The 24733-nt window shown below is 47.5% G+C and overlaps 3 protein-coding genes and 1 long non-coding RNA gene across 4 annotated transcripts; 2 read left to right on the top strand and 2 right to left on the bottom strand.

The window, feature by feature from the left end:
* Window positions 1-533: 533 nt before the first annotated feature.
* LOC111923203 (guanylyl cyclase-activating protein 1-like) lies at window positions 534-15428 on the top strand. Its single transcript, XM_023918885.2, has 4 exons — window positions 534-1203; window positions 7526-7675; window positions 9395-9485; window positions 10469-15428. The coding sequence occupies exons 1-4, from the start codon at window positions 1006-1008 to the stop codon at window positions 10594-10596; spliced, it is 567 nt and encodes a 188-aa protein (XP_023774653.1). The 5' UTR covers window positions 534-1005; the 3' UTR covers window positions 10597-15428.
* On the bottom strand, window positions 3176-6695 carry LOC111923201 (acrosin-like). Its single transcript, XM_023918883.2, has 5 exons — window positions 6003-6695; window positions 5494-5736; window positions 5038-5297; window positions 4456-4601; window positions 3176-3765 (listed from the first exon to the last, which is right to left on the bottom strand). The coding sequence occupies exons 1-5, from the start codon at window positions 6071-6073 to the stop codon at window positions 3349-3351; spliced, it is 1137 nt and encodes a 378-aa protein (XP_023774651.2). The 5' UTR covers window positions 6074-6695; the 3' UTR covers window positions 3176-3348.
* LOC147653352 (uncharacterized) lies at window positions 14047-16457 on the bottom strand. Its single transcript, XR_015286001.1, has 2 exons — window positions 14663-16457; window positions 14047-14525 (listed from the first exon to the last, which is right to left on the bottom strand). It is a non-coding gene; the product is annotated as an uncharacterized LOC147653352 (long non-coding RNA).
* On the top strand, window positions 15705-20990 carry LOC111923202 (protein Mis18-alpha-like). The gene is made up of 5 exons (XM_023918884.2): window positions 15705-16509; window positions 16595-16661; window positions 17307-17429; window positions 19289-19382; window positions 20094-20990. The coding sequence occupies exons 1-5, from the start codon at window positions 16308-16310 to the stop codon at window positions 20172-20174; spliced, it is 567 nt and encodes a 188-aa protein (XP_023774652.1). The 5' UTR covers window positions 15705-16307; the 3' UTR covers window positions 20175-20990.
* The last annotated feature ends 3743 nt before the right edge of the window (window positions 20991-24733 follow it).

Here is a 24733-nt window from a genome sequence, read left to right as displayed (position 1 = left end):
TGCCTCCATTTTCTTATGTTTGTTCATTCCCAAACTACCTAGACCCATCCCTTTCCACACCTTCTGTTCCTCCCCTAAACATCCTGTTGTGAGTCTTGTCCCCAAATGCTCTTGCCCTGGACCTCCTAGCATTTTCTGTGCCCCTAGTCAGTACTCAGTTTGTAGGGTGCTCCACAACCTCTCCCCCTGACTCATCATGGGTGCCACCTCTAGGCCCATGGGACTGATAGCTCCTCTGAGACGTATTTAGAAAGAGCTGGGAGAGGGCCTTTATTTCTCTTACTCGGTGATTTGTGTTCCCCAGCCTGTGCTTGTCTCTCTTTGCCCCTTCCCCTCTGTACAGCTGAGCCTTTCATAGGTTGACTGCACTTCGATGGTGGTTCTTGGATTTGCCAAACTAGGGGAACATTTGGGTCCCCCCCTCCCCCCAGCCTTGTTCCTCTGTGCTCCTTTGTGTGCATTGAGGTGAGCTTTTTCCCACATAACCTCACTCTTGTACTGGGCCACTTCTGTAACAGTTACTGGCCCTACACACTCCGTTACTCAACATGTCTATTTGAGAAAACAGACTCTCAAATCCACTTAGAGGATCAGATCTTTACTTAACCTCACAGCCCACATCTTGTGGGCATTTCCTCTTATCTTCATGTATAATTATATCAAGGTTAAAAATAGAGTAGTCTACCAATCCAATATAGCTCCCAATACCAGTGTCTGATTAACCTTCTCACCCTTTCTGCTTTAGCTTCTAAAATAGAAGTGATTTGCTAGATTATCTTGCACCTCCTTTCCATTCTAAGAAGACTGTTTGTATCATTGAAGGTTTCTGGTTTGTGGATCAGCCTCCAAGAAGATTAACATTTATAATTGGCTTGTGGAAAGTTAGATCCCTCACGTAACTGACATTAGTGTTGAGCATGGACAGGAGCGAACAGGCAGTGCTCTGAGAGCCGCAGGAGAAAGAGGATCATTCCTGTATCATCATCCTTCTGACCACAGGTACATATGGGAAACAACAGCAGCTCCACAGTGGATGATCTACAGGCTGTCGAGATCCACCACTGGTACAAGAAATTCATGACAGAGTGTCCTTCTGGACAGCTGACAGAGCATGAATTTAAGCAGTTCTTTGGGCTCCGAGGGCTGGATCCAGAGGCCAATAAGTACATTGAGCAGATGTTCCGCACGTTTGATATGAACAAGGTGAGTTCTCCGGCAAGGAATTAACTGTCTCGTGCTGCTTAGAAGTGATCCAACTCCTGCAGTTTCAGAGTCTTTGTCTTTCTCTTGCAAACATAAAGAACATAAATATCCTCTTGGAAACATTTTTCTCTTGCAAACATTGGTGTGGAAAGATGCCAAGGGATGCTGATGTAAATACCTAAATGTAAGGAGCAAATTAATGTGTACAGGTAGTAACATAGATGACATAAACAGTACTCCTGATTATCTAACTCCCTCATGCAAGTTCATCTTTGAATTTTGAAAATTCCTTATTGCCTATTATTTGACATGGCCTTGTTTAACTAGCAAAATGCTAATTTCACTATTCTTCTTACATGTTCTTATTATTCAAAAACATAGCTGTATGAGATTGTGGAGACCACAGGAATCAGACACAATAGAAATCATTATAGTATTCACATAGGAGTAATTTCCAGGTATTTGGCAGCTGAAATTAACACTACATGGGCAGACAATGTTTGTGGCTCTCCTCAGTGCTGGAAGGTGCAGCATGAGAGTGAGGGGGTGTGTATTGTTCCTCATTGTGATGAGTGACTGCTGGTAGAAAACAGGAGCCCCCATAATTCCTTTAAGCATGCAATGGCCCTCACTCTTGCCTGCTTTTTATCCATATGTATTTCAGCCTATGATTGAAAGCCTGTATTCTTAATGACAAAGAAAACTGGGTTTATAGCATCCTGGGAAAATTCAGATATACTCTCTGCTCCAAGGCTCTGGAATGGAGTCAAGGAGGATCCAGTCACAGAGCCATGAGAACCAGGCAGGAAATCACAGAGTTAGTCTTGAAGAATGAAAGCTTAGGGACCAACAAAGAATGTTATTTTGGACATGTGAGACAGTATAAGGAGCTAAGGAATGCTTAGGAATATTACAAAATTCTTAAAGAGAGGAGCAGGCAGGCCCCCTTACGGTAGCTGAGGTCTTGTGGTAGATGACTGGAAATGACTACAGACCTCAAAGAATATCTTCTCTCATCCCAAAGTCCTCTGTGACTAGGAGAGTAAGACTGATGAGAAGCAGTTTCATAAGTGAAAGCAAAACCTTAACAGCTTTTGCACAAGTTTTTGTTTCATTTCACCTTTCTCCCTTCTTGGGATGTTTAATGACTTTAAAATTTATTCAAGGATGTTGAGCATTCCAAATTTTTCCTGTGAGCCCTATGTTTTCCAGTAAACAATGTTACAAGAAGATTCTCAAATTCAAACTTGGTCAGAAAAGATTAAAAGCTATCACCTAAAAAAAGTGACAGTGATCACAAGAGGAACGAAGTAAGAGTGTGGCAACTAGTGGCAATGGATCTACATCAGTTAATCTTAAGTCTGCTAACAGCTAGTCACTTAATCGCTTTTAATGAACAAGGGCAAGGAACAAGGAACAGAGGAAAATCCACCCTGTCGTAATACAGACATGATGGATGGAATTGTCTGCCTTCTGGACCTTCAGATTTTGAGAACTTTGATGATGACAAATAGGATAAATTTTCAATGTTCTTCTTTTATGAGTTGCAATTGTAGAATTGTAGAATGGTTTGGGTTGGAAGGGACCTTAAGGGCCATCTCATTCCACCACCTCCCATGGGCAGGGACACCTTCCACTATGTCAGGTTCCTCCAAGCTCCATCCAACCTGGCCTTGGACACTTCAGGGGCCAGGGCCTCATCACCCCCTGGGTAAAAACTCCTTCTCAACACCTCATCCAAATCTCCCCTCCTCTAGATTGAAACCATTCCTCCTTGTCCTGTGCAACCTGCCCATGCAAAAAGCCACTTCCCCCCCATTATTATAACCTGCTTCAGGCACTGGAAGGGGCACTGAGATTTCCATGGAGCCCTCTCTGGGCTGAAGAATGAATGTGAACAGCACAGCAGATGGACAGACAGAGCAGGGACTCTCTGAGCTTGTGGGTGCACTGAGCAGGGCCAAAAACACGGTTAATGATGAATGCAGAAACTTTACTTCAACACTTCAGTCACGTCAGCATCGGTGTGGCCGCAGCGCAGCAGCGTGGGCAGGACAGAGAAGCCTCTGGCCCAAGGCTACCTTTGGCCTGGCAGGAAATGCTGTGGTCCACTGTAGCCCTGGGTCCTGCTCATCCTGTTGCTGCTCAAGCTTCTTTGTCCTTCAGAAACTGCAGGAACTCCTGCAGCAGATTCCAGAATTGCACCAGGATCTGGTGTGGGAACATCACGGGAAGTGACGTGCCCGAGGATGTCACCACTGGTCGCTGGCTGTACTCGGGGGTCAAGCGGATGTGTTCCTCTGGTTCCTCTGGTTCTTCTGGTTCCTCTGGTTCCAGACTCTGCTCAGGGGCCAAGGTGACAACTGGCTCCGGTGCTGGACCGGCTCTTTCTGCTGGGCTCAGGCCCGTCTGGAGCAGGATCCAGTTGTAGAAGTGCTGAGTGGAGGTGTAGACCCCGGGGTGCCTGGCTCTGTCACAGCCTTTTCCCCAGCTGTTCATTCCCACAAGCCAGAAGTAGTCGGCTCTGTTGTCCTTGCAGACGAGGGGACCCCCACTGTCCCCCTGTGCCAGGAGAGAAGGCTCAGAGGCTGTGGTGGGCTGCTGCCATCCCCAGGGCCACCTCCTCTCTCCCATCCCAGGGCTGGCTCCTCTCTCCCATCCCAGGGCTGGCTCCTCTCTCCCATCCCAGGGTTTTCTCCTCTCTCCCATCCCAGGGTTTTCTCCTCTCTCCCATCCCAGGCTTTTCTCCTCTCTCCCATCCCCAGGGTTATCTCCTCTCTCCCATCCCCAGGCTTTTCTCCTCTCTCCCATCCCAGGGTTGGCTCCTCTCTCCCAGCCTCTGCCAGGTCCACATTCCCAGCCTGGGAAGGTTCAGCTCAGGGTCCAGAGCCTCCAGGCCCTGAGCTGGGAGCAGCTCGGGGGCTCTCCCATCTCTGCAGGTGGGTCCCAGATGTGTGGAGGACAGATGTTCCAGGGTCACATCTGAACTTCGGGTTTTCTGGGGGCACTGAATGGGCTTTGTGCGCAGGACTGGGCCTTGGGGACAAGGGGACCAACAGGTGAAGAAGAGAAGGGCATCCCCAGGATATAGGGCAGGGATGCTCAGATGGGGAAAGGAAGGGCAGCCCAGGCAGTGGTAGAGACCCAAGGGTGGCAGAGTGCCAGGCCAGGCCCGGCTTGTGCTGGGCTGTGTTTGGGGGATGAGGGGTTCCTGTTCTGCTGGGGACTGAGGGACTCATCACACACTCCTACCTGGCAGGTGTCGATGCTGCCCTGCGGGTACCCAGCACACAGGTTGCGGGGGTGGATGGTCCCCGCATACCACCGGCTGCTGTTGCAGAGCTCCGTGTCCATGAGGTGGACCTTGGACTCCTGCAGCACCATGCCTGTTCCCTGAGCTGTGGGCACAGAAGGGAATGAGCCCCCAGCAGGTCGGTGCCCATCCCCTCCCCTGCCTGGGGTGAACTGCTTCCCCTGGTCTGGCTCAGCCCCTTCCCTGGGACTGGCTTTGCCTCCAAGTGACTCGTCCAGCTGCGTCCCTGCTGTTGGCTCTGGGGAAGGGGCCAGACCCATCTCTCCAGAAGCTTCACAGTCGTGGAATTGTTTGGGTGGGAAAGGACCTTAAAGTTCATCCAGTTCCATGACCCTGCCACAGCCCCCTGCCCCCCCAGGCATGGACCCCTTCCCCCAGGCCGGGCTGCTCCGAGCCCCGGCCCTGCTGCCATCCCGCAGCTGGACTCTGGCTGTGGCCAGTCCATGTCCCCAGGGTGCCCAGCCTGTGGCCCTGGCATGCCCAGCTCTCCCTCAGGGCGCACATCCTGCATGGGAACTCACCTCTGGCAAAGTTCCAGCCGGCGATGTAGCAGGATTTCAGCTCCGAGACCCTGAGCGAGGCGTCGGGCACGCAGCCCAGCTGGATGTAGTCGCTGCACTCCACGGGCTGCTCCAGCTCCAGCAGGGCGATGTCATTCCTCGCCGTGGCAGGCACGTAGTGCCGGTGTACCAGGAGCCTCTGGATGTGTCTCACCTCAGCCTCAGGGCCCAGCTGAGTCAGATCTATGGCCCCCAACACCACCTCCCACGTGGAGATGTCCCTAGAGAGCGGATGGAGACAGGGGTGACAGGGAGCGGAGCCACGGGCTGGCAGTGGCCCAGCATTTCCCTGCCTTCTGCTTCCCAAGGCGGACAGCGAAGCAGAGAGGAGCGAGCCGGGATGAAAGTGGCACGCGGTGCTGTCACCTGGGCACCTGGCTGTGCTCTGGGGACATCTCTGTCCCTGCTGTTTCTTACCCGCCCCTGGCGAAGCAGTGTGCGACCGTGAGCACCCACTGGGAGCTGAGGAGGACACCGGTGCACATGTGCCACGTGCCGTTCGCCCAGGTGGCCTGGATGCTGACAATGCCGGGCCAGGCCCCTGGCTGGACACTGGTGCTACCCATGACATGGGACGTGCCAGCAGCAGAAGCCACGGAGCCATAGTCGGGAACTGCAGAGCTGTGGTCAGAAGCCATGGGCCGGAGCCCACAGGTCCTTCTGTAACAAAAAGCCATCACTGTTTTGCTCAGTGGCTGCTCTACTCAGGCTGAAAGTCCCCTGTTGTCCCTTCCAGCCCAGTTCTGAGTGGCAGAAAGACCTGGGATGCCTGAGGGGCACATCTGTCCTTCTGTTCTGTGGCAGCCCTGCACACAGATTGTGCCAGTACCTGGGCACTGGCCAGGGAGTGAGGCTGGAACACTGTGGTGTGGGTGTGGGGAACATGTGGGGCCCCTAAAGGGAACCCCCTAAGTGGGGCCACTGACCTGCAGGTGTCCCAGTTGCCTCCCACGGGCCAGGCCAGGGCCAGCAGGATGAGAACCCACAGAAAAGCCATTGGTGCCAGTGCAGGTGGCAGCAGCCAGAACCGAGGTGTCGCCTCCAGTGCAGCCAGCGCCACAGCACCCACAGCCTTTGTGGTGCTCACAGTGCCCCTGGCCCAGAGCCGCTGTCACAGAGGGGCTGGTTCTGTGTGCTGGGCATGGCAGGAGGGGCAGCACAGTCATAGAGACATGGAATGGTCTGGGTGGAAGGGACTTTTAATGACCACCCAGTGCCGTCCCCATCATGGGCAGGGCCACCTTCCACTGTCCCAGGCTGCTCCAAGCTCCGTCCAGCCTGGCCTTGGACACTGCCAGGGATCCAGGGGCAGACACAGCTCCTCAGGGCAACCTGTGCCAAGGCCTGCCCACCCTCAAAGTCAGAAATTCCTTTCCAACACCTAATCTAAATCTGCCCACCTTCAGCTCAGGGCCATTTTTCTTGTCCTATCACTACATGCTCTTGTCCAAAGTACCCCTCCAGCCTTCTTCTAAGCCCCCTTTAAGTACTGGAAGGGGCATCAAAGTCTCCCTGGAACCAGCTGTTCTCCAGGCTGACCAGCTGTAACTCTCTCAGCCTGTCATGCCCTTCTTCCCACCCTGAGTGAACATTTCAAATGTGGTGATCCTTACTGTAAAACAGCAGTGCTCTGCTAGATCACCTGCATCCACGTTTTACATATGTTTATTTACATCCATTTCAGAAAGGCATCTGACTTTGATTAAATACCTCAAGAAATTAAAGTTTCATTTTTTTGCTCTGTTATTTGTTGTGGTTATCCAGAAACTTTTACCTAGATATGTGTTTTATTTGCAGTTTGTTTTTAACTGCTTCAAAATTTTAGTCAGCTTTAAATTTAGGGCTAAAGAACCTTTACTAACTGGCATTTTTCTTGCAAAAGAAACAAGAGATTTTTTTACTTTCTTTGTAGAGTCAAGAAATGAAATATTAAAAACCTAAATACTGAACATTTTTCCAGTGGTCAAATCATACTCTGTGTATTTCACAAAATATCCCCAGTCACTTTATTTTCCACAGAATGGAGAAGAGATCTATGGCTTACTGGAACAGCAGTTTCCCACAAAGGCAGAGCAGACTAGTACAGGAAACTTGCAGCCCATGAGCTGGGCTCAATATTCTCTCCCAGCAAGCCAAAGGCAGTCAGCTTTGGTGCACAGAGGGGGCTTTGTTCATGCTGACAACGAGGAGTGGCAGGTTACTTCACTACAGATGGTGTGCATAAGGGAGCCACTATGTAATAGATCATAACTTTAGGAACTTGGGTATTTAGTGGATAGAGAAATAATATGTCTCTGCACTAAAGATTTTGCCTAAGTCCAAGTCTCTGTGCCATCTGTTGGCCTTTCTCATTCAGCTGTGAATCTAAAGACCAGTAAGATGAAATAACTTAAGAGCATGCAATCATTCAGTTTATTCCTGTCACAATTTTGGTTTTTTTTTCTGACAGGATGGATATATTGATTTCATGGAATATGTCGCTGCCCTCAGCCTCGTTCTCCGAGGGAAGATGGAGCAGAAATTGCGGTGGTATTTCAAGCTCTATGATGTAGATGGCAATGGCTGCATTGATCGACATGAACTGCTCAACATCATTAAGGTGAATCTCCAGGGGTCTGTGTTCTCGCCTCTTTCCTTAAAGACAAATCACACAAGTAAGACCTTTGCTGTTTCCCACATGGATGATCATGGATGAGACCTTTAACATCCTTCCTTCTCTGAGCAGAATTCCCCATCACCATAAAATGCAATAAGCAGACTTGACAGAATATCACCACAGCTTATGTTGCAGCACAGATAACCATAAAATTGTTTTCGCTAACTGTGACATAAATTGCACTTTCCAAGGTTTCAGACCCTGTGACTGTCAGTTGCTATCTCTGCAATATGTCTTTAATATGTCCTTTTCCTCATGAGAAGTTGGAGAGCTACTCACAGTTTATTTTTTAGAATCAGCTCCTAAATATCAACATCATAAAACATTTCTGACTCTGGCAAATAGCCTGAAGAACAATGACTGAGAATGGAAAGGATTGTATGCAAATAACTATTGTGGATGGGGTCGGAATTATGAGCATGAAGATCACTATAAATTTCTCAGAATTAATTACGCTGCAAATTGAGGTTATTTTGCAGGAGCTGCAAAATATTTCCTCCAAGATGCAGGAAAGATTCAATGACCCTAAATAAATTACATTTTTGAATATGAAATGTCATAAAACTGATTTGATAAAGCACTAATAAGATGTTATTAATGCATTCTCATATGGATAAGAATTTTAGAGCTGGGTATCAAAGAGACCTGACCAAAATCAATACCTGTAGTAACATACAGCCTCCTAATAGTAACTTGAAATAGAAATACCCAGACATTACAGTGAAGCAACAGACAACAGCAGTTAAGACAGAGCTGTTGAGAAACAAGTCCTGTGGGCAACAACCGGTGGCAAGAAATGTATTGCCCTTTGTATTTTGTGGGTGTAGTTCAGTGTCTTTTTTGGTAACCTTAGGAAATTGCTGACATGGCATCAGTTTCAGTAAAATGGCATTTGAAAAAGAATGAAGAAAATTACCAAATATCAAAGGGTAAAAACTAGAAAATGAATAGTACTTAGAATCAGTATATTGATACATATATATATATAGATATATCAGTATATATCAGTATATATCAGTATATAAGTATATTTAGAATCAGTATAAAGGCTCTGAAATCACATATTTCATGGACATTTTTAAACAAAGGAAATATTAGCACTGAAAGAAAAGAGCTATGTAGTTATGAATAAGGATTGTAGCAAACAGAAGTGGATAAGGCTTAATGACGAAAATTAATTTCCAGTGAGCTTTAGGGAGAAGCCAGACACACAGGAAGCCATATATAAATGGAAATTGTGAAAGTAAGAATAGAAATAAATTACCACAACATATAACAAAGGAATTTCATAATGTCAAGTGCAGAGGGTGTTTGACAGTGTTTCTGAGGCTTGGTGTACCATAAGTTCACAGAGTGAGCCAAAGTGGATCAATTAGGTGGATTCTGATTCTGCCATTTCTGCAGCACCTAAACTGTACCTAAGCAAAATTAGGCAAATCCTCTGGATTTTTCTGCTTATTCCGTGATCCAGAGCTATGCTCCCTTTGCACTCTTCAGTGCCATCCCTAAGGCCTGATGATTTATGCTTTGTTTTCCTATGATGCTGGTTCATTTGTATGGGGAAGGTACCAGGCATGAGTGTCTTACTATGACTCTATGCTGACATGTAGAATCAGTCTGGGAGTTGTCAGGAAGCTTCTTACTCTTGCTCTTTTATTTTAGGCTATTCGAGCTATTAATGGTGGTGACCATGAAACTAGTGCAGAAGAGTTCACCAATCGAGTCTTCAACAGGATTGATGTGAATGGCGACGGTAAGGTTCCTGCCTTTGTCATCCAGCTCAGGCAGCCTCTTTTCTATAGAGTAACATCCAGTTTTTCCCTTCTTGGTAGAACTTTAGGCCTCTTCACTTCATATTTTCTTTCTGTTTGCATTCTCAGACAGTAATGCGTTCTCCATGGACCAAAAAGGATTTTTCTCCTGGCATGATACATAATCAGGATTTTTTTCCCTCTACTGAGTCTTAGCTTTGTTCTGTTCACAAGAGTTTGGTAGGTTTTTGGAATGTAGGGTTTTGGAATGGTGTTTTGTTTTCCTTTCTGTATGTTACTGTATAGCTCATGCCAGTTAGAAGTGGGAAATATTAACAAATGGCCCCAGCTGCTCCTAAGTACTTTAGCATGGAAAGGAAGAACTGGAATTTAATGTTGAAGTTAAGAGTTTCTCCACTGGATCTGCTGCAGGCAACACAGCAAGAATATGAAGTGCTCAGTCAAAAGTTGGTCAAGTGTCACTGTGGTCCCTGTGTGTCCCCGATTGGTATCTCTTTCCTTGCTACTTCAGGTGCTTATTACTTTCTGACAGGCTCTTTTGTTATTCCAGAATAGCTCTGCTGATCTGCTTCCCTGAACAAGGGCTCTTTGGCCTAGGACAGAAAAATTTGTTTCTGCTTGTCACAGCCTCCTTCTGTCAGTTCCTTTATCCTTGAAAATCAGCAAGCGTAGGGCAGGTTACGACAGGTTGAGAAAAAAAAGGATGCTATGACCCCACTCCTTAGCTACCCACTGCTATTGTTCTTTCTTATTTACCTCTTCCCTTGTATGGGGTAAAAAAAAGGAAGCAGGTGTTGTCTGGATACTGGGGATGTTTCATAAAAGCTTAAGAAGACTCTCTGAGGTCTTTAGAAGAGTGCTTTAGAAAAGTGCCTATATAGTAAGTGGTCTCTAAAGCTAGATTATTGTACTCCTTTTCCTGTCAGGTGTGGATTGTGATGCCTTTTATTTGTGTCTGACACAGGTGAACTTTCTCTGGATGAATTTGTGGAGGGAGCAAGGAAAGATGAGGAGTTCATGGAGGTTATGATGAAGAGTTTGGACCTGTCACACATTGTGGCCATGATAAACAACCGTCGGCATAGTGTATAAATCAAGCTGGGAGAAAATGCTGTGTCAATAGACAGAAGGGTGTAGAAACACACGGAAGGAGAGACAGCATTTTTCAAAACAAAATTTCCATAAACATGAATATGGAAGTAGGAACAGAAAGACACTGCTGTGTATCTGAGTGCATGTTCCTGTACAAATACTGAAGCTTAGCCACATAAACGCAGGGCAGGTTCAGAAAAACAATCTGGGTGGCAGTATTTGACTTGTCTTTCTAAAATTTAAAGGCCAAATTTCAGGGCACAAATTTCCTTTTTATTCTGTGTCCCAGATTATCACTTTGAAATGGATGAAAAGTAATGCCAAGTTTGGAAGAACACTAGCAGAACTGGGTGGTGGAGTGTGGAGGAAATATTCTGATGTACAAAAGAAGAGTTTCAAGTTGTTATTAGTGTAGAGAACTATCATCAGAATGTAACTTGAACTGTTCTTGTCATGGTATTGGTTCATAAACACCAGCAAGGTTGTCCATACCAGGTGTGCTTGGATTTGGTAGTCTCTGAAGAAGCAGCTTTAGTCGTAAGATCACAAGAACTGAAAGAAAAACCAGTCTGATAGTGACAAATCTGCTCCAGCTATTTGAGCTTTCTGTCACCAAAGAGCTCTAGCAAACAGGTCAACGGTTTGGAGCAGCTTCTGTAACCAGAGAAAATATGCTACTCATTTTCCCAAAGTAGAAGAATAATTGAGAGATCAAATCTTTTATATACTTATGGTCCTACTTATTCTCCTCTCATACAACTGAGTCACTGGGAATGTTCAAGGCCATGTTGAGCAAGGCTTGGAGTAACCTGATCTAACCCCATGGCATGGGGCTGGAACAAGATGGTCTCTGAGGTCCCTTTCTACCCAATCCATTCTGTGACTGTACGATAAATACAGTATTTGAAGATGACCCTAATATTTTTGCTTCACACGTCCTTTATTGGTCTTTCTTCTTGTTATTGAGAAGACAATCTAGTTGAAAGAAGCAGCTCACCAAGGTGAATTGTGAATTGTGCTGTTCATGTGAATGCTGGAGTGAAGCTAATACTCTAGATCAGTAAATTACTCTGATTTTGTACATGATGGGAAGAGTAATGCAGCATGGATAGAAGCTCAGCAAACCGTGTCTTGTTCACTGTTCATTAGATAAGGTCATGATCAGAAGCTTCTTTGAATCTGGGAAGAGAACCAGAAGGAAAGAAGAATGCAGGAAATGTTCAATGGAGTGCCTATGCCATAGTTGGCATGTTTTTCCTGTTCAGGAAGAAGAACTTGCAGACCTGTAACAAAACTTTAGACTGGACTTATTCTTGCTTATATTTAGGCTTCTGTGATGTTCAAATATGTATTGGTTTTCATGGCAAGGTTTTGGTAGTAGGGAGGCTACAGGAGTGGCTTCTTTGAGAAGCTGCTGGAAGCTTCCCCCATGTCTGGCAGAGACAATCCCATCTGGCTCCAGGATGACACTGACCAAGCCTAATACCTCCAGCCTTGCTAGTAACATGTCTGGGATAACACATTTAAGAAGGAAAAGTCAGAAGCAAGAGAAGTTAAGACTGAGAATATGTGAGAGAAACAGCTCCGAAGACTCCAGAGTCAGCTAAGAAGGAGGGGGAGGAGGTGTTTCAGGTACTGGGGCTGAGATTTTCCTGCAGCCTATGATGCAGCCCATAGTGAAGCAGGCTGTCCTCCTGGAGTACACGGAGCTCTGCAAGAGGTAAGCAGAAATCCACCCACAGCCTGTGGAAGAGCCCCGTGTTGGAACAGGTCCTGGAAGGACCTGTGGGCCTGAGGAGAGAAGAGTAGGTTCCTGGTAAGACTTGTGACCTCACAGGGGACCCACTTTAGAGCAGTTCCTGAAGGACTGACCCCAGGGAAGGCACCTCCCACTGGAACAGCCCATGAAGAACCACATCCCATGAGAAGGACCCATACTGGAGAAATTAATGGAGAACTGTCTCCTGTAGGAGGCATCTCATGCTGCAGCAGCACAAGGACTCCTCTTCCTGAGGGGGAAGCAGTGGCATGAACTGACCATAACCTCCATTCTTATCTTCTTGCACTGCTGGTGGGGAGGAGGGAGAGAATGGGGAATAAAGTTAATACTGGGAAGGAGAGAGGGATGTGGGAAAAGTGTTTTAAAGATTTGTTTTACTTTTCATTATCCTACTCTGACTTTGGTAATAAATTCAATTAATTTCTCTCTTTTTTGCCTGTGATGGTAATCAGTGAGTGATGTCTCCCTGTCCTTATCTCAGCTCATGAGCTTTTTTGTATTTTATCCAGCTAAGGAGGGAAGCGATTGAAAGAGAGGCTTTGATGGGCACCTGCCATCCAGCCAAGGTCCACCCACCACAGTATTATTCTGAATACACTGTCTGGGCTTTCACTGAAGGGAAGATTTAGTAAGGAGATTTAGTAAGTACTATCATTTGACTGTGAGAGAGTGAGTGATTATGTTTAGAGTAGCCACCAACAGTTTTCTAGGCAGGCTCATGCTCCATGCCCTACTGGCATGTGCACATCTGCAGTCTCAGAGCTTCTGCAAGGAATCACAACCTGGTGGTTGGAGAACTGTCAGGTGAAAAGGGAAGATTTCCATGACCCTTAGTATTTAATTTGTCTGTCAGTGCCCCAGGAAAGCTGAGACCCTTGTGCCTGACGAGTCTGTCAGCATCCTGTTACAGGGACCCTTCGTTGAGCAGTCCTTCTGGATTGGAGGAAAGTTTGACTGATATTCAGGGAATAGGCCAACAGCATAAGGGAGACCTCTCAGCAGGTCTTCCCACTTTATGACTCTTCAGTGGGACTTCCTATATGACTGTGTGACCTGCTGCTGGCAACTGCTAGCATCCGTGAAGGAATCACTCTTTGGAATTTTATGGAACAGTTTATGGAATTATACGCTTTATAAATATAAAATTGTGACAGGTTAAGTTTCAGGGATTGTTGGTGATGGTATCTGTCGGTGCCAATCTGTGTGTATTTTTGACTGCAAAAACTTATTCAAAGCAATATACCAACAAGCTGAAGTCCCCAACAGAACTATTCAACAGGCAGAATGCATTTCTAACCCAACAGGCCTTCCTAAGGGGCAGAAGATAGATTCAGCCCATTGAATGCTCCCGGCAGTTATGATGGAGCCTTCCCTAACTTTTTCTCCATTCTTGGCTTACTTTTATGCTATTTTTTTACATTTAGGTGAAGCTTGAGTGACGCTAGTCATGCATATATTTGCTACTGATTGGTGTAAAAATCTCTCATTTCACTTCTAAAGATACAGTAAAAAAAAGTATAGAGTTCATGCCCAGTGAGAGGTGGTCGTACCTTGGAGGCAGATAACTTTGGGATGGAGGTGTGCATTAATATTACAATTAAGATATAATGAACCAGGTTCATCCAATGTTAAGTCCAATCTTAAGGCAGGAATCAGACAGCACACCAATGTGATGTGGAACTGAGACTTTTATTTCTTGCTCTTGCATTACTTATATAGTTTTTGCCAAGCATCTAAAAACAGAATACAAACTTATAGCTCTAGTTTATAACACTGTTTTCGTTCTTCTCTAAACAGTATCCTTATCTTAAAGCAAATTACTAGATGCTTGCAGACCTTTGTGTGATCCTTCTTGCTCAACGAGCAGGAATATTTATCACCTTGTTTTCTTTGGCAGTCTACTGTTGGGGTCAGCATGCTCTGTAAAGAGGCTGTAAGCTAAGCACACCTGCAAAAGCCTCAACAATCCAAGAAAAGCAATTTTGCCACAGTTGATGGCTTGGCAACAAGACATCTCTCACAGCTGCTATGGAGTTAATCAGCTTCAAAGTACCATCCAGTTGCTGCCCTGCAAGGATTTCAACGGAGCCTGGTGTTGGAAGCTGGGTGTCCTTCCTTTTGTTCCCTTTCGTCCCAAGACAAAAATGACCTTGAAATGGACAAAATTAGAACGACTTTAAGCATAGGTCCTAAAATTCATTAAATGTAAGACAGGTCACTGAGGCAAGCTATGCAACAATTTCCCTGTGCTAGGTAGATTAGCAGCTACTCCCCCACAATACTTACATTTATTAACCTTCAACTTGCTTCCATCTACGGGAATTGGATCTATGTAATCCCAGTAATATTCGTAGGACCAGAAATACTCAGAGGAGTTTGTTCTGTTAGTCATGTCCGTGGTGCCTTTCAAGCCAGCTCAGAACTCCGACCCACTACTTTGCTTCGCTGTACTTCAGTGCCCTCAGAAAGAGAATTGCACAACTGATGCCTGTGCCAATCACTCTGGGGTCCTGCAGCTCAAGGACTGCCTCGGGACTGAAAAAAGCTAGTGGCAATGAATATTAATGTGTGGCAGAGATGTAAGAGCAGCCCTGAAAATGCAGTCCTCACTTCTTCACTCTAATAAATCTTTATTATTTGTTAATCAAATTTAATATTATTACTAAAATAAAATATGATTGCTAAGGTTGTTTTAAAAAGCTAACATTGCAGAAATGCCTAACCACAATGACTACAAAGCCGGCTGTGAAGGCAAGAAAATGCTATCTGACTGCACAAAGGGGAAGTAGAACATCTCCTTATTAAGGAAAATTGCCTACCCACGACCATCAAGAAGCAGAGAAAGAACCCCTAGCAACAGGAGGCGCAGGCGCTGATGTGATCTGGGAAGACACAAATGCAGGGACTGTATAAAAAAGGGAACCTCCTCAGCCAAGGTGCGTGCCATGTGTGGGACACTTAATAGGAAGTGTCCTCTGGCTCGCCCCCAGCTGGGTTTTTGCTTGCTTTACTGCTTGCTGAGTTAATAAAAATTGGCTTTCATTAATTATTATATAAATTGTCCCTTCTATTTTGTCACGACAATTTATAACATTGATGGACACTCATGTTACTCCTCAGCGTGTTTTCAAGTGAGATGGGTGTCCCATAACCCAGGGACAGGGTAGACAAAGTGCCAGCTGGGTCACAAACCCTTCTCCCAGAGCAACGCACTATTCCTGGGAGCTCCTGAGCACAGCTGGGCTGAAAAACATTTCTGAATGTATCTGGATGGAAAGGGCTGGGGTGTGGAGGGGCCGCACCAGGAGTGGTTGAGGGCATTTGGCCTATTCAGCCTGGGGGAGACTGAGGGAAGAGCTCACGGGGGCTGCAGCTCCTCCCGAGAGGCAGCTCCGGTCCCTGTTCCCTGGACAGGGGCAGCACCCAGGGAAGGGCTGGAGCTCTGCCAGGGGGTGTTCATGTCGAAGATCAGGGAAAGGTTCTTCCCCGGAGGGTGCTGGCACTGCCGAGGCTCCCCAGGGAATGGGCACGGCACCGAGGCTTCCGGAGCTCCGCGAGCCTTTGGACAGCGCTCCAGGGATGCAGGGCTGGGGTTGTTGGGGGGCCTGGGCAGGGCCACGGGCTGTCCTGGATGATCCTTGTGGGTCCCTGCCGCCTCAGGAGGTTCTCTGAATTAGGCGTGACTTGATAAAACGCTTCATATGAAAAGGGTGTACTGGAATAACCACATCCTTTGCATTGATTCCATGACCTTACGAGCTCGGAATGCCCCCGACACGCGGGGGCGCTTCCGGGGCCGGCCCTCGACGGGGCGGGCGGGCCCCAGGAGCAGTTCCGGGGCGGTCCCGCCGTCACTGCCGCTTCCTCGGCGGGCGATTCGAAGGTGGTGTCGGAGGCCGCTGCCGGTCCCTCGTCAGGCAGGCGGGACACGATGGAGCTGTGCCCGGAGCTGGAGAACTCGCTGTCGCTGCTGGAGCCGGGCGGCGGCCGGCCCGAGCAGCAGCAGCGAGAGCGGCGGGCGGGCGCGGCCCCCATGCCCATGGTGTTCATGTGCTCCGGCTGCAGGCGGCCCGTGGGCGACACCACGAGCTGGGTGGTCAATGACGAGGAGAGCGGCTGCATCCTGCTGCGCAGTGAGTGCCAGCCCTGCTACCCCGGCGCGTCCCCGCGGTCACTGCCGCCATCCCTCCCTCCTTCCTTCCCTCCCTCCCGCTGCAGGTGCGGCCGGGAGCGTCGCCGTGGACCCGGAGCGGAAGATCTCCAAGCTCCCCGGCGAGTGCGGATGGTGAGCGCCGGTGCTGGCTGGGCACAGTCCCGGGGGAGTCGGGGGTTCCCGGGAAAGGTGCTGAGGACAAGGCCGGTAAAGGGCCCGGAGTGCTCGTGTGCCCCCGAGAGCCCCTGGAACTCTTCTTTGGGGTGGTCTGTGCAAGCGGCTTATAGCCTAAGGGAGAGGGACTTCTCACAAGGACGTGTCGTGACAGACAAGGGGAATGGCCTTAGGATGAAGGAAGGCGGGTTTAGATGAAATATCAGGAAGAAATCCTTCCCTGTGAGGGTGCAGAGGTCCTGGCACAGGTTGCCCAGAGAAGCTGTGGCTGCCCCTGGATCCCTGGAAGTGTCCAAGGCCGGGTTGAACAGAGTTTGGAGCACCCTGGGACAGTGGGAGGTGTTCCCGCCTGTGGCACGGGGTGGAATGGGATGAGCTTTAAGGTCCCTTCCACAATTTAGTGATTCTCATGGTCTTGCTGAGGTCAGTCAGCCTGAGGGGCTGTTGCAAACTCAGGCTGAAAGATGAATGCTCATAACTTACACTGCACAAGCAAGAATGAATGCTTAAAAAAATTGTAATGCATGATTATTTTTAGAAAATGGATGGAGAGAGGTGCTTCCTTTTATTTTCTTCTGAAGAAATGTTATTTCTTACTTACAGCGTGGTAGAAACATTGTTCTGCTCTGGCTGCTCGAGGACACTTGGCAGCATCTACAGGTGCACCCCAAGGCATCTCGACTACAAAAGAGATTTGTTTTGTTTCAGTATCGACTCTATTGAAAGGTAAATGCGGAATGTTTATGGGTCAGCCTGCCAGCTTCACTTCATGCACCAGGCATCGAACTCAGGCCACTCCTCAAAGTCTAGAGGTGTTTTTTTTCCGCTGTTCTGTCCCAGAGTGGTTTTCTGTATTGCTGCTGTTGTTATCATAGTGCTCACTTGTGAGGAAAATCACCTGTGTAAGGCAAATCCTAGGAAAAAAAAGCAAAGCAAAACAAAACAACCGGGTCTGCCTTTTGTATGAGAAATTGCATTCCAGCCACGAAAATATCACCGGGTCCAGGGCACAGGAGGATTCCTTCTCATTTGATTGGAAGAGCAGAGAAACCAAGTTCCAAGTAGGCCTGGAACTTGGAGTTAGCAGTTAGTTAGTTAGGAGTCAGCATTATCAGCAGGAAGTGTGGCCAGAGGGGCTCGGGCAGAACTTGGCGTGGCTCTGACCTGTACTGGCCACATCTGCTCTGTCCTTGCTAAGGTGGGTGAAGGCAAATCTGAGAACTGAGTCTGTGCTTGAGACTCTCACTCAGCTGTCTTAAAATCTGCCTAGAAAATGAAAGCATGCTTGGGTTTAGTTGGCTTATAGCACTTTAAAGTGGTCTTAAAGTATTCTTCAGTAACTATATCCTGAATTAAGGCCCCATGCCAGAGTTCTTTTATGCAAGCATTGTTCTAATAGACAGTGATTGTTCATCTGGACTAGTTTTACTGTCTCTTTTTTTAATGTCTTCTGGTTTTTTTTGAAGTTCCCATTCATTTTGCTGTATTGCTGTAAATGTGCACCCTTGCACTCTGTGCAACTTTTCTTTAAAAACACTTTTTTCTGTTTCTCTGTTTCTGCTGTATCGCTTCTGTATTTTTCTGTCTCTTCCCAGATGTCTTAGCCTCCTTTGGACTGAATTCTTTTGAGATCCTCCCTCGTGGGGAGCCCTGCTTATCTCAGTTCTTTTGATTTGAAGAAAATTCTCAAGCTCGTTAGAATCTTGTTTCTCGTGTTTATTAAAAGGTCATCACAAAACTTGACAGGTCTCTCCAGGCTGGCTGCACAAGGTTAATCTTTGCAATCTGGTACATTTATTTCTTCTGATGGTACAAACAAGGCCTTGTGGCACACTTTGTGTCTGATGCACAAAATGGCCCCGAAATACACAGTTCTTTTATCTTTATACCTATTTTTACCCAATTAACAACAGACACGTGTATTATTTTTCTTAATGCCCCAATGACCCATCACCTCTGTGCTGCACTGTGGCATTCTCTATCTAATCACTCACTACTACCCAAAAACCTCTATGAGAAGAACATGAAGAAGAAAGAAGAAGGGACAAGAGACAGCACCGTAAATCCTCCATCCTGTCTCCTGTTCTCTAAACTAACTTTTTCACCCAGTGATTTAAGAAAACTCTCTAATCTACACACTTACACCTTTAGCTTTTTCCATCTAACTTTAACATTTGTTCTCATATATCACCATGAAAACATGCTCATGAATTTCATATTATATGAAATTCAGTGTTTTTCTGGATCTTATAACTAAGTATCAGGAACAAGGGCACATGCTCTGTATTTCAGACTCCAACACTCTGGACAGTGGTTTTGGGGTATTTTCTTCATTCCACAGCTATGATACTTTGTTTTTTCCATGGTAGTAAAATTCTCTAAAGCACTAACCTGGTTGCAGCCTATAGCACTTTCTTGGAGAGTAATGCTGGTTCTCCCAGCCAGCACTGCAGTGTTCTTGGTGTCTGTGCAATTTTTCACTGTATCCTGTAGCCCCAGAATCCATGGCTGTCTCTCAGGGTTCTGGAGGAGTGCCATGTTTGGATTTTTGTGGGAAGTGCATGATCTGAACTGTGGCATCTCAGCTATATTTTAGGAAGCCCAGAGAAGCAAGCTGATCTTCACGAGGAACCGCTTTCTCTTGAAAGTCGAGCTGTCTTGCAAGAGGTGCTGCAAAAGGTGAGATTTAACCTTATATCATTCTTTGTTTAAATTACCTCTGTAAAACCTTAATATGCTTCAATAGTTTCTGCAGAACAGCTTATTTCACCCATAGCAATTCAGTGCATTGTAACATGTCCTGGACTGCTTCATGTCACTGGTATCTTGTGTTACACAAGATTTTCAGTAACTTTCCCTTCAATTTTCATGGTAATTAGCATTTTCTGTTTATCAAGCACAACATTAGGTTCCTATTTATGTCTCAGTAATTTGATATATTGTTTCTAGCTAGTTCTGATTCACTTCTCCGCATCTTCAGTTCACTTTTAGTCATGTTTCTTCTGCCTTTTATGGAAATGGACTAAATGCTTTTGCTGTAATTTTGTCTTGAAATACTACATCATAAATCAGGTTGATGTTTTGCTCTCCTAAAATCTTGAGACTGCAGGTAGGAAGAGTTGGGACAAAATAGGGTAAGGAAGCTGAAGGCTGTCCAGCAAACGCTGAGAGTGTGGCTTTGACGCTTACCAAGGCTGGCAAAAGTTATTGTGTGGACAGTGAATGTTAGAGCTGGGTAAGCTTTCAAAGGATGAAAGTAGCAGGGAAAGAATCATATGAAAAGAATTGGTGATGTGAGATCAGATTTGAGCCCTTTCTGACGTCCACACATGCTCTTTGTGTTGTCAAATTCTGTGTGTAACCAAGTGCCTTTCCCTGGTTCTTTTGCAGGTAGATATGATACTGAATGCTCTGGAGACAAGACTGACCACGATTGAGTCCCGTGTGGCTACTCTGCACAGGCAGGTCTGAGAGGAAATACATCTTGAACTATGGGAGAAAGGCAAACGTGAAACTTGGCCCTGTAATCCTCTGGGATCTGTGGGAACATTTCAAAGGCTGTGAGAGAGCTGAAAGCCGTGGGTGGCCTGTCCTGTGGGGGAGCAGTGCTGACTGAGGCTGTCTCCCAGCCAAGGAGATCCTCTTCTGTCCCTGAAGATGATACAACAGGGGTTTTCTTCTTAATAAAGTCTTCTGACCAGTCCTGTAGACTTGTGGTTTAATAGAAAGGTTTATTTAAATTTTTGTCTCTGAAACCAAAGCATTTATCTCCTGCCTTCCCTGCTATTCAGTATCTACTAAACTGGGTATGCATTTTCCTAAGCAAATCAAAAACCTCCCTGTGATTCCGTAATTTCCAAAAGAACAGCATGAAGTCACTTTTCTTTTTCTTGTCTCCATAGCTTTAGCTTGATTTGTGCTCAAAGACAGGAACGACTCAATAACCATATGTGGTGAATTGTTAGTTTGGTGGGGGGTTGTTGCAAGTTCAGGGCTAAAATATGTAAGAAAAGGCTTTTTTTGTGCTGGTGTTGAAGGTCAGTTGTTTTACAGCTCCAAAGGGAGGAAACTAAACCAGGCTGATGGCGACACTCCTTTAAGCAAGGCTTGCTATATATTTGAGCAATTAATTCAGCAGTTTTGTTGTGTTAATGCTGGTATTTCAGTTGTGTTTGGTTTTCTGGGCATTTGACTAATTCAGTGTTTCTCATACAGTATGAGTGTTGCACCTAGTGTTTTTCAATAAAAGCAAGCAGTTGTGGTATAAAGCAAGAATAATCTCCAAAAGTGATTCAGGTTTTGGTTTTGTTTTGTTTTTTTTCCTTTGTTACCCAACACTACTTGGCTTTACTACTGTGAGCTTTAAAAAGTTTTCTCCAAAAACTCTGAATTAATTTCCTCATTCTACCCCATTGGTAGGCACTGCTTCTCTTGGAAAAGCTTCTGCCCTCCACCTTCACTGCCCTGTTTTGAAGTAGTGCTCCAGTTCAGCCTGTTGTCATGGGTCTTACATCCTTTTCTGTACAGGTAACTGAAACATTTTGTTATTGACAGACCTGCCAGAGGAGCTTCCATTACTGCAGTGTCATTTGTGGGGCAGTTTCTGCTCTAACAAGTTTTTGAATGCTGCTTAAGAGCAATAGACCTCATTCTGGATGTCTGAAGGTGAGAGAAAAGATGGTTGCATCCTGGGAGCCTGATTTTGGAATGTTTTATGGAATTGGATGAATAGCTTTTTCTTCTAAGGTTTCTGTAGTCTGTCCATGGCAGGTCCAGCCTGTGCTTCAACTTGGAGCCCTTAGTCTGCAGGGAAATTAACCTTTGGGGAAGTTCTTACAGCTCTGCTTAATGATTTATGAATTATGCTGATTTTCTGGAAGTAGGCTGTCCGTTCCGACCCATTTTCTTCTCTCTCCCTGAAGACTGTACCTGCTGAAAGGCTGAGGTGAGACCAAGATATCTGACTGTGTCTTCCTGAGGCTGAAGCCTCAGTGTTTACAGTCAATGATGAAATAGTGGAAGATGCTAAAGACTGAAAACTTTGGGATTTTTGCCTTGAATCCCCAGATTCTCTCTGCAGCTGTGCCCTGTATATCTCTTAAAAGAGTTTCTGGGTTTAGAAAGGTTTTTACATTCTGCAATATTTACCTATAACTCAATTAAAAAGAATCCTACTATATCAACGTGGTGTTAATGACTTTGTTGGAGTTGGTTAATTAAAGCAAATCATTGATAAAGGGTTTGAGCATCCCTTGGTTGGAGCTGGCAGCTCTTATTTAATTTCTCCTCATTCCTTTTATTTCTTTCAATTGTTTCTTCAGCAATCACTGCAATTGGGATAGCCAATAAGGACAACAGCATTTCTGCCCAGCTCTACTGGCAAATCCAAGCCCAGTTCCTTGGAGAGATTGAGGGGATGGGGAGCTGAGCCTTGGGCTGGGTTTTCACAGTGGGAGTTTGGTGAAGAAGAGATCCCACCAAAAGTGGTTGAGGCCAGTTCTGCTGGCTTTGGGTGCTTGTACCCCCCCCAAAAATAATCCTGCTTAAAGGGGACTTGAAGAAGCAGTGGGATCTGCCAGGGGGCCTGTGCTGAGACTCCCAAAGCCTGGTCGGGGATGCTGGGAAGTGTCAGCTCTAGAGGAACAACACAGAGAGGCTGTGCTGGGACCCCTCAAATTCCATCCATCCCTGCTAGACCTTTGGGACACTACTGAGAGGCTCCACTGCCTGATGCAGAGAATTTTCCCTTTCTTTTCTGTCATGCTTAGCACTTGGCAGGTCATTATAACCCCGCAGGTTGAAAACTTCATCGGAGCAGCTGCAGTCACAGACGATCACACAGAAGCCAGTCTGGGAGAGGAAATGAGCTGTTCCATAGATTTATTTTTCCCAGTGCGTTTTGAATTTATACCAGAATCTCTCCACTCCCCTCAGATCCTGTATCCTTGAGTTCTGAGTTTTCTCATAAAGAATTTTCTGCCTACGCTGGAACAATGATGAAATCAAATGTAAAGAAAAAATCGAAATGTATAAAATGATGGACGTTAGTGCACACGGATACAGAGTTTCTGCTTTTGAGCTCCGCAGATATTTTTTTTCTTTCCTCTTTCCCGTCTCGTGTGAGCTGCCTTTGAGTCAGTTATGTTATGTTGAGCTCTTGTGGGCACAGAGCGGTACTGCCGCTGTGCCCCGACCGGGGCCCTGCCCCGCTCCTCTGGGTGACGGGGGGGGGGGGAGGCGGCAGCGGGAGCTACGGCAGTTCCGCGGCTGCCGAGCCTGGGGAGGGAGTGAGCGGGGTGGTGTCTGTAAATAGCAGGGAGGGGTGAAATAGCGTTAAGTGTGTCAAGTGACACGGCCGGGAGCTGGGACACGGCGCTAAAAGGAGCAGCGGCCGTGCAGGCCGGCGGCTAAGAATAGCAGCAGTGGCGGGCGGCAGATCAGTTTCAGCTTCACGGACGGACTGCGGGAAGAAGGACGGTGAGCAGCGGACCCGCAGCAGGAGAGGGGCGGGCACTTAGGTATTTTGCTAAGGTGTTTACCTCGGCCAGCACCTAATCGGGCAGTCCAAGTCCCCGCAGAAGAGGAACGCTGCGAGGGAAGAGGCGCTCAGAGCCCGCAGCGAGCTGTGCACGCCTTCCCCACCGCCGCTCCCTGCTCCGCGCTGCCATCGCAGCTTTGCGAGCTGGCACCACACCCGGGCGAGCTGGTGGCTACGCCCCTCCCCGCCCCCTGCCCCGAGTGCCGCTGGGGCGCTCCGATAGAGGCTCTGCGGGGGCCTTTTAGGCGGGACCAGGGCAATAGAGAGGGCTGGAGAAGGGGACGGGAGTCTGGCGAGCGGGGCCCAGGGCGACCGCGGACCCTGCGAGCACCCCTGGCTCCGCCCAACTGAGCACCTCGCGCTCCCATGGGCCGCAGCCTCAAAGCTTCCGCCAATCCCGGCCCGCCTTGCTCCGCTCTGGCCAATCACAGCCGCCCTTTGAATCCAGGCGCGGTCCCGCCAAGCTCAGCCCGCTCAGTCGCGGCCCGGTCCCGCTCCCCCGTTCTGCTGGGGTGCCGCTCCGGCCGCTGTTGCTTTGGGAGCCGGCGGAGCCGAGCTGCCGCAGCCCCGAGAGGTGCTGCTGGGTCCCGGGAAGGGTGGGCGGGGGCTCCCCGTTCAGGTCCCGGCCGTAACTTCTCCCAAAGAAACGGGGAGAAGCGGGGGAGCGGGCAGGATCGCGGGAGCGGGGCCTGAGGGGACAGCGGGGGGTCGCGGAGGCGAGCGCGGCGGGAACGGGCGGGCTGGGATTGGCGGGCCCGGCGCTGCCTCGGGCTGTGATTGGCTGGGCTGGCCGGCCGTGGGCTATAAATAGCGTGAGCTGGAGGGGTGCGGGCATTAGTTCGGCGGCGGACAGGCGGCGAGTGGCTGCGGGAGCTGCACGGGCGCGATCCAGGGAGCGCCGGTGCGCCAGGACGGGAGCCCTGCTCTCGCTGATCCGGGGAGCGCCAGTGAGCTCAGGCGCGATGCCCGCGTCTGCCGGGGCCAGCATCTGGGGGCCGGTGGTGTCCTGGGGCGGCGGGGCCGGTCGTGCCCAGTTCTTTCTGCCACGTCCTGGGCTTTTCGGGCGGCCGGAGGCGGGTGCGGGGTCTGGAGTGGCACAGGGGGGCGGGCTGCTGCTTCTGCGGGACAGAGAGGAGCTGTTTTGTAGTTTCTGGATTGAAGATAATGCTTAAAATATCGAGAATAAAGCTGGGGTTTTTTTTCGTTTTTATTATTTTAGTTTGATTTTATTTAAAATAATAACGATTTTCTTTATTACATTGTTTTCCTCGTTTTATTAAAATAAAATTATTATAATTACTTTAAACAATATATATTTTAATCTTTATATTTATTAATATTTTAACTACACATTATTAATAATGATTGTGTTATTTTTTAATTACTTTAGGGGCTTTTTTGCTGGATAGCTGATGTTAATTCAGTAGAGATTGTGGGGCTGGGGCTGAAACACCCGTTGTGGGGCCAGTGGAGACATAAAGCCCCAGGGTGT

The sequence above is a fragment of the Cyanistes caeruleus genome, chromosome 4, assembly GCF_971803275.1.
Source record: "Cyanistes caeruleus chromosome 4, bCyaCae1.hap1.1, whole genome shotgun sequence".
NCBI lineage: Eukaryota > Metazoa > Chordata > Aves > Passeriformes > Paridae > Cyanistes > Cyanistes caeruleus.
This window is presented reverse-complemented; position numbering and strand designations above follow the sequence as displayed.

Excerpts from the sequence above, each read along its gene's own strand:
- LOC111923203 (XM_023918885.2), top strand. The coding sequence starts at position 1,006 with ATGGGAAACAACAGCAGCTCCACAGTGGATGATCTACAGGCTGTCGAG. Across the intron at positions 1,204-7,525 it reads GCACGTTTGATATGAACAAG|GATGGATATATTGATTTCAT; the intron begins GTGAGTTCTCCG and ends TTTTTCTGACAG. Across the intron at positions 7,676-9,394 it reads AACTGCTCAACATCATTAAG|GCTATTCGAGCTATTAATGG; the intron begins GTGAATCTCCAG and ends CTTTTATTTTAG.
- LOC111923201 (XM_023918883.2), bottom strand. The coding sequence starts at position 6,073 with ATGGCTTTTCTGTGGGTTCTCATCCTGCTGGCCCTGGCCTGGCCCGTG. Across the intron at positions 5,298-5,493 it reads CACTGCTTCGCCAGGGGCGG|GGACATCTCCACGTGGGAGG; the intron begins GTAAGAAACAGC and ends TCCGCTCTCTAG. Across the intron at positions 3,766-4,455 it reads GCAGCATCGACACCTGCCAG|GGGGACAGTGGGGGTCCCCT; the intron begins GTAGGAGTGTGT and ends CTCCTGGCACAG.
- LOC111923202 (XM_023918884.2), top strand. The coding sequence starts at position 16,308 with ATGGAGCTGTGCCCGGAGCTGGAGAACTCGCTGTCGCTGCTGGAGCCG. Across the intron at positions 16,510-16,594 it reads CGGCTGCATCCTGCTGCGCA|GTGCGGCCGGGAGCGTCGCC; the intron begins GTGAGTGCCAGC and ends CTCCCGCTGCAG. Across the intron at positions 19,383-20,093 it reads TGCAAGAGGTGCTGCAAAAG|GTAGATATGATACTGAATGC; the intron begins GTGAGATTTAAC and ends GTTCTTTTGCAG.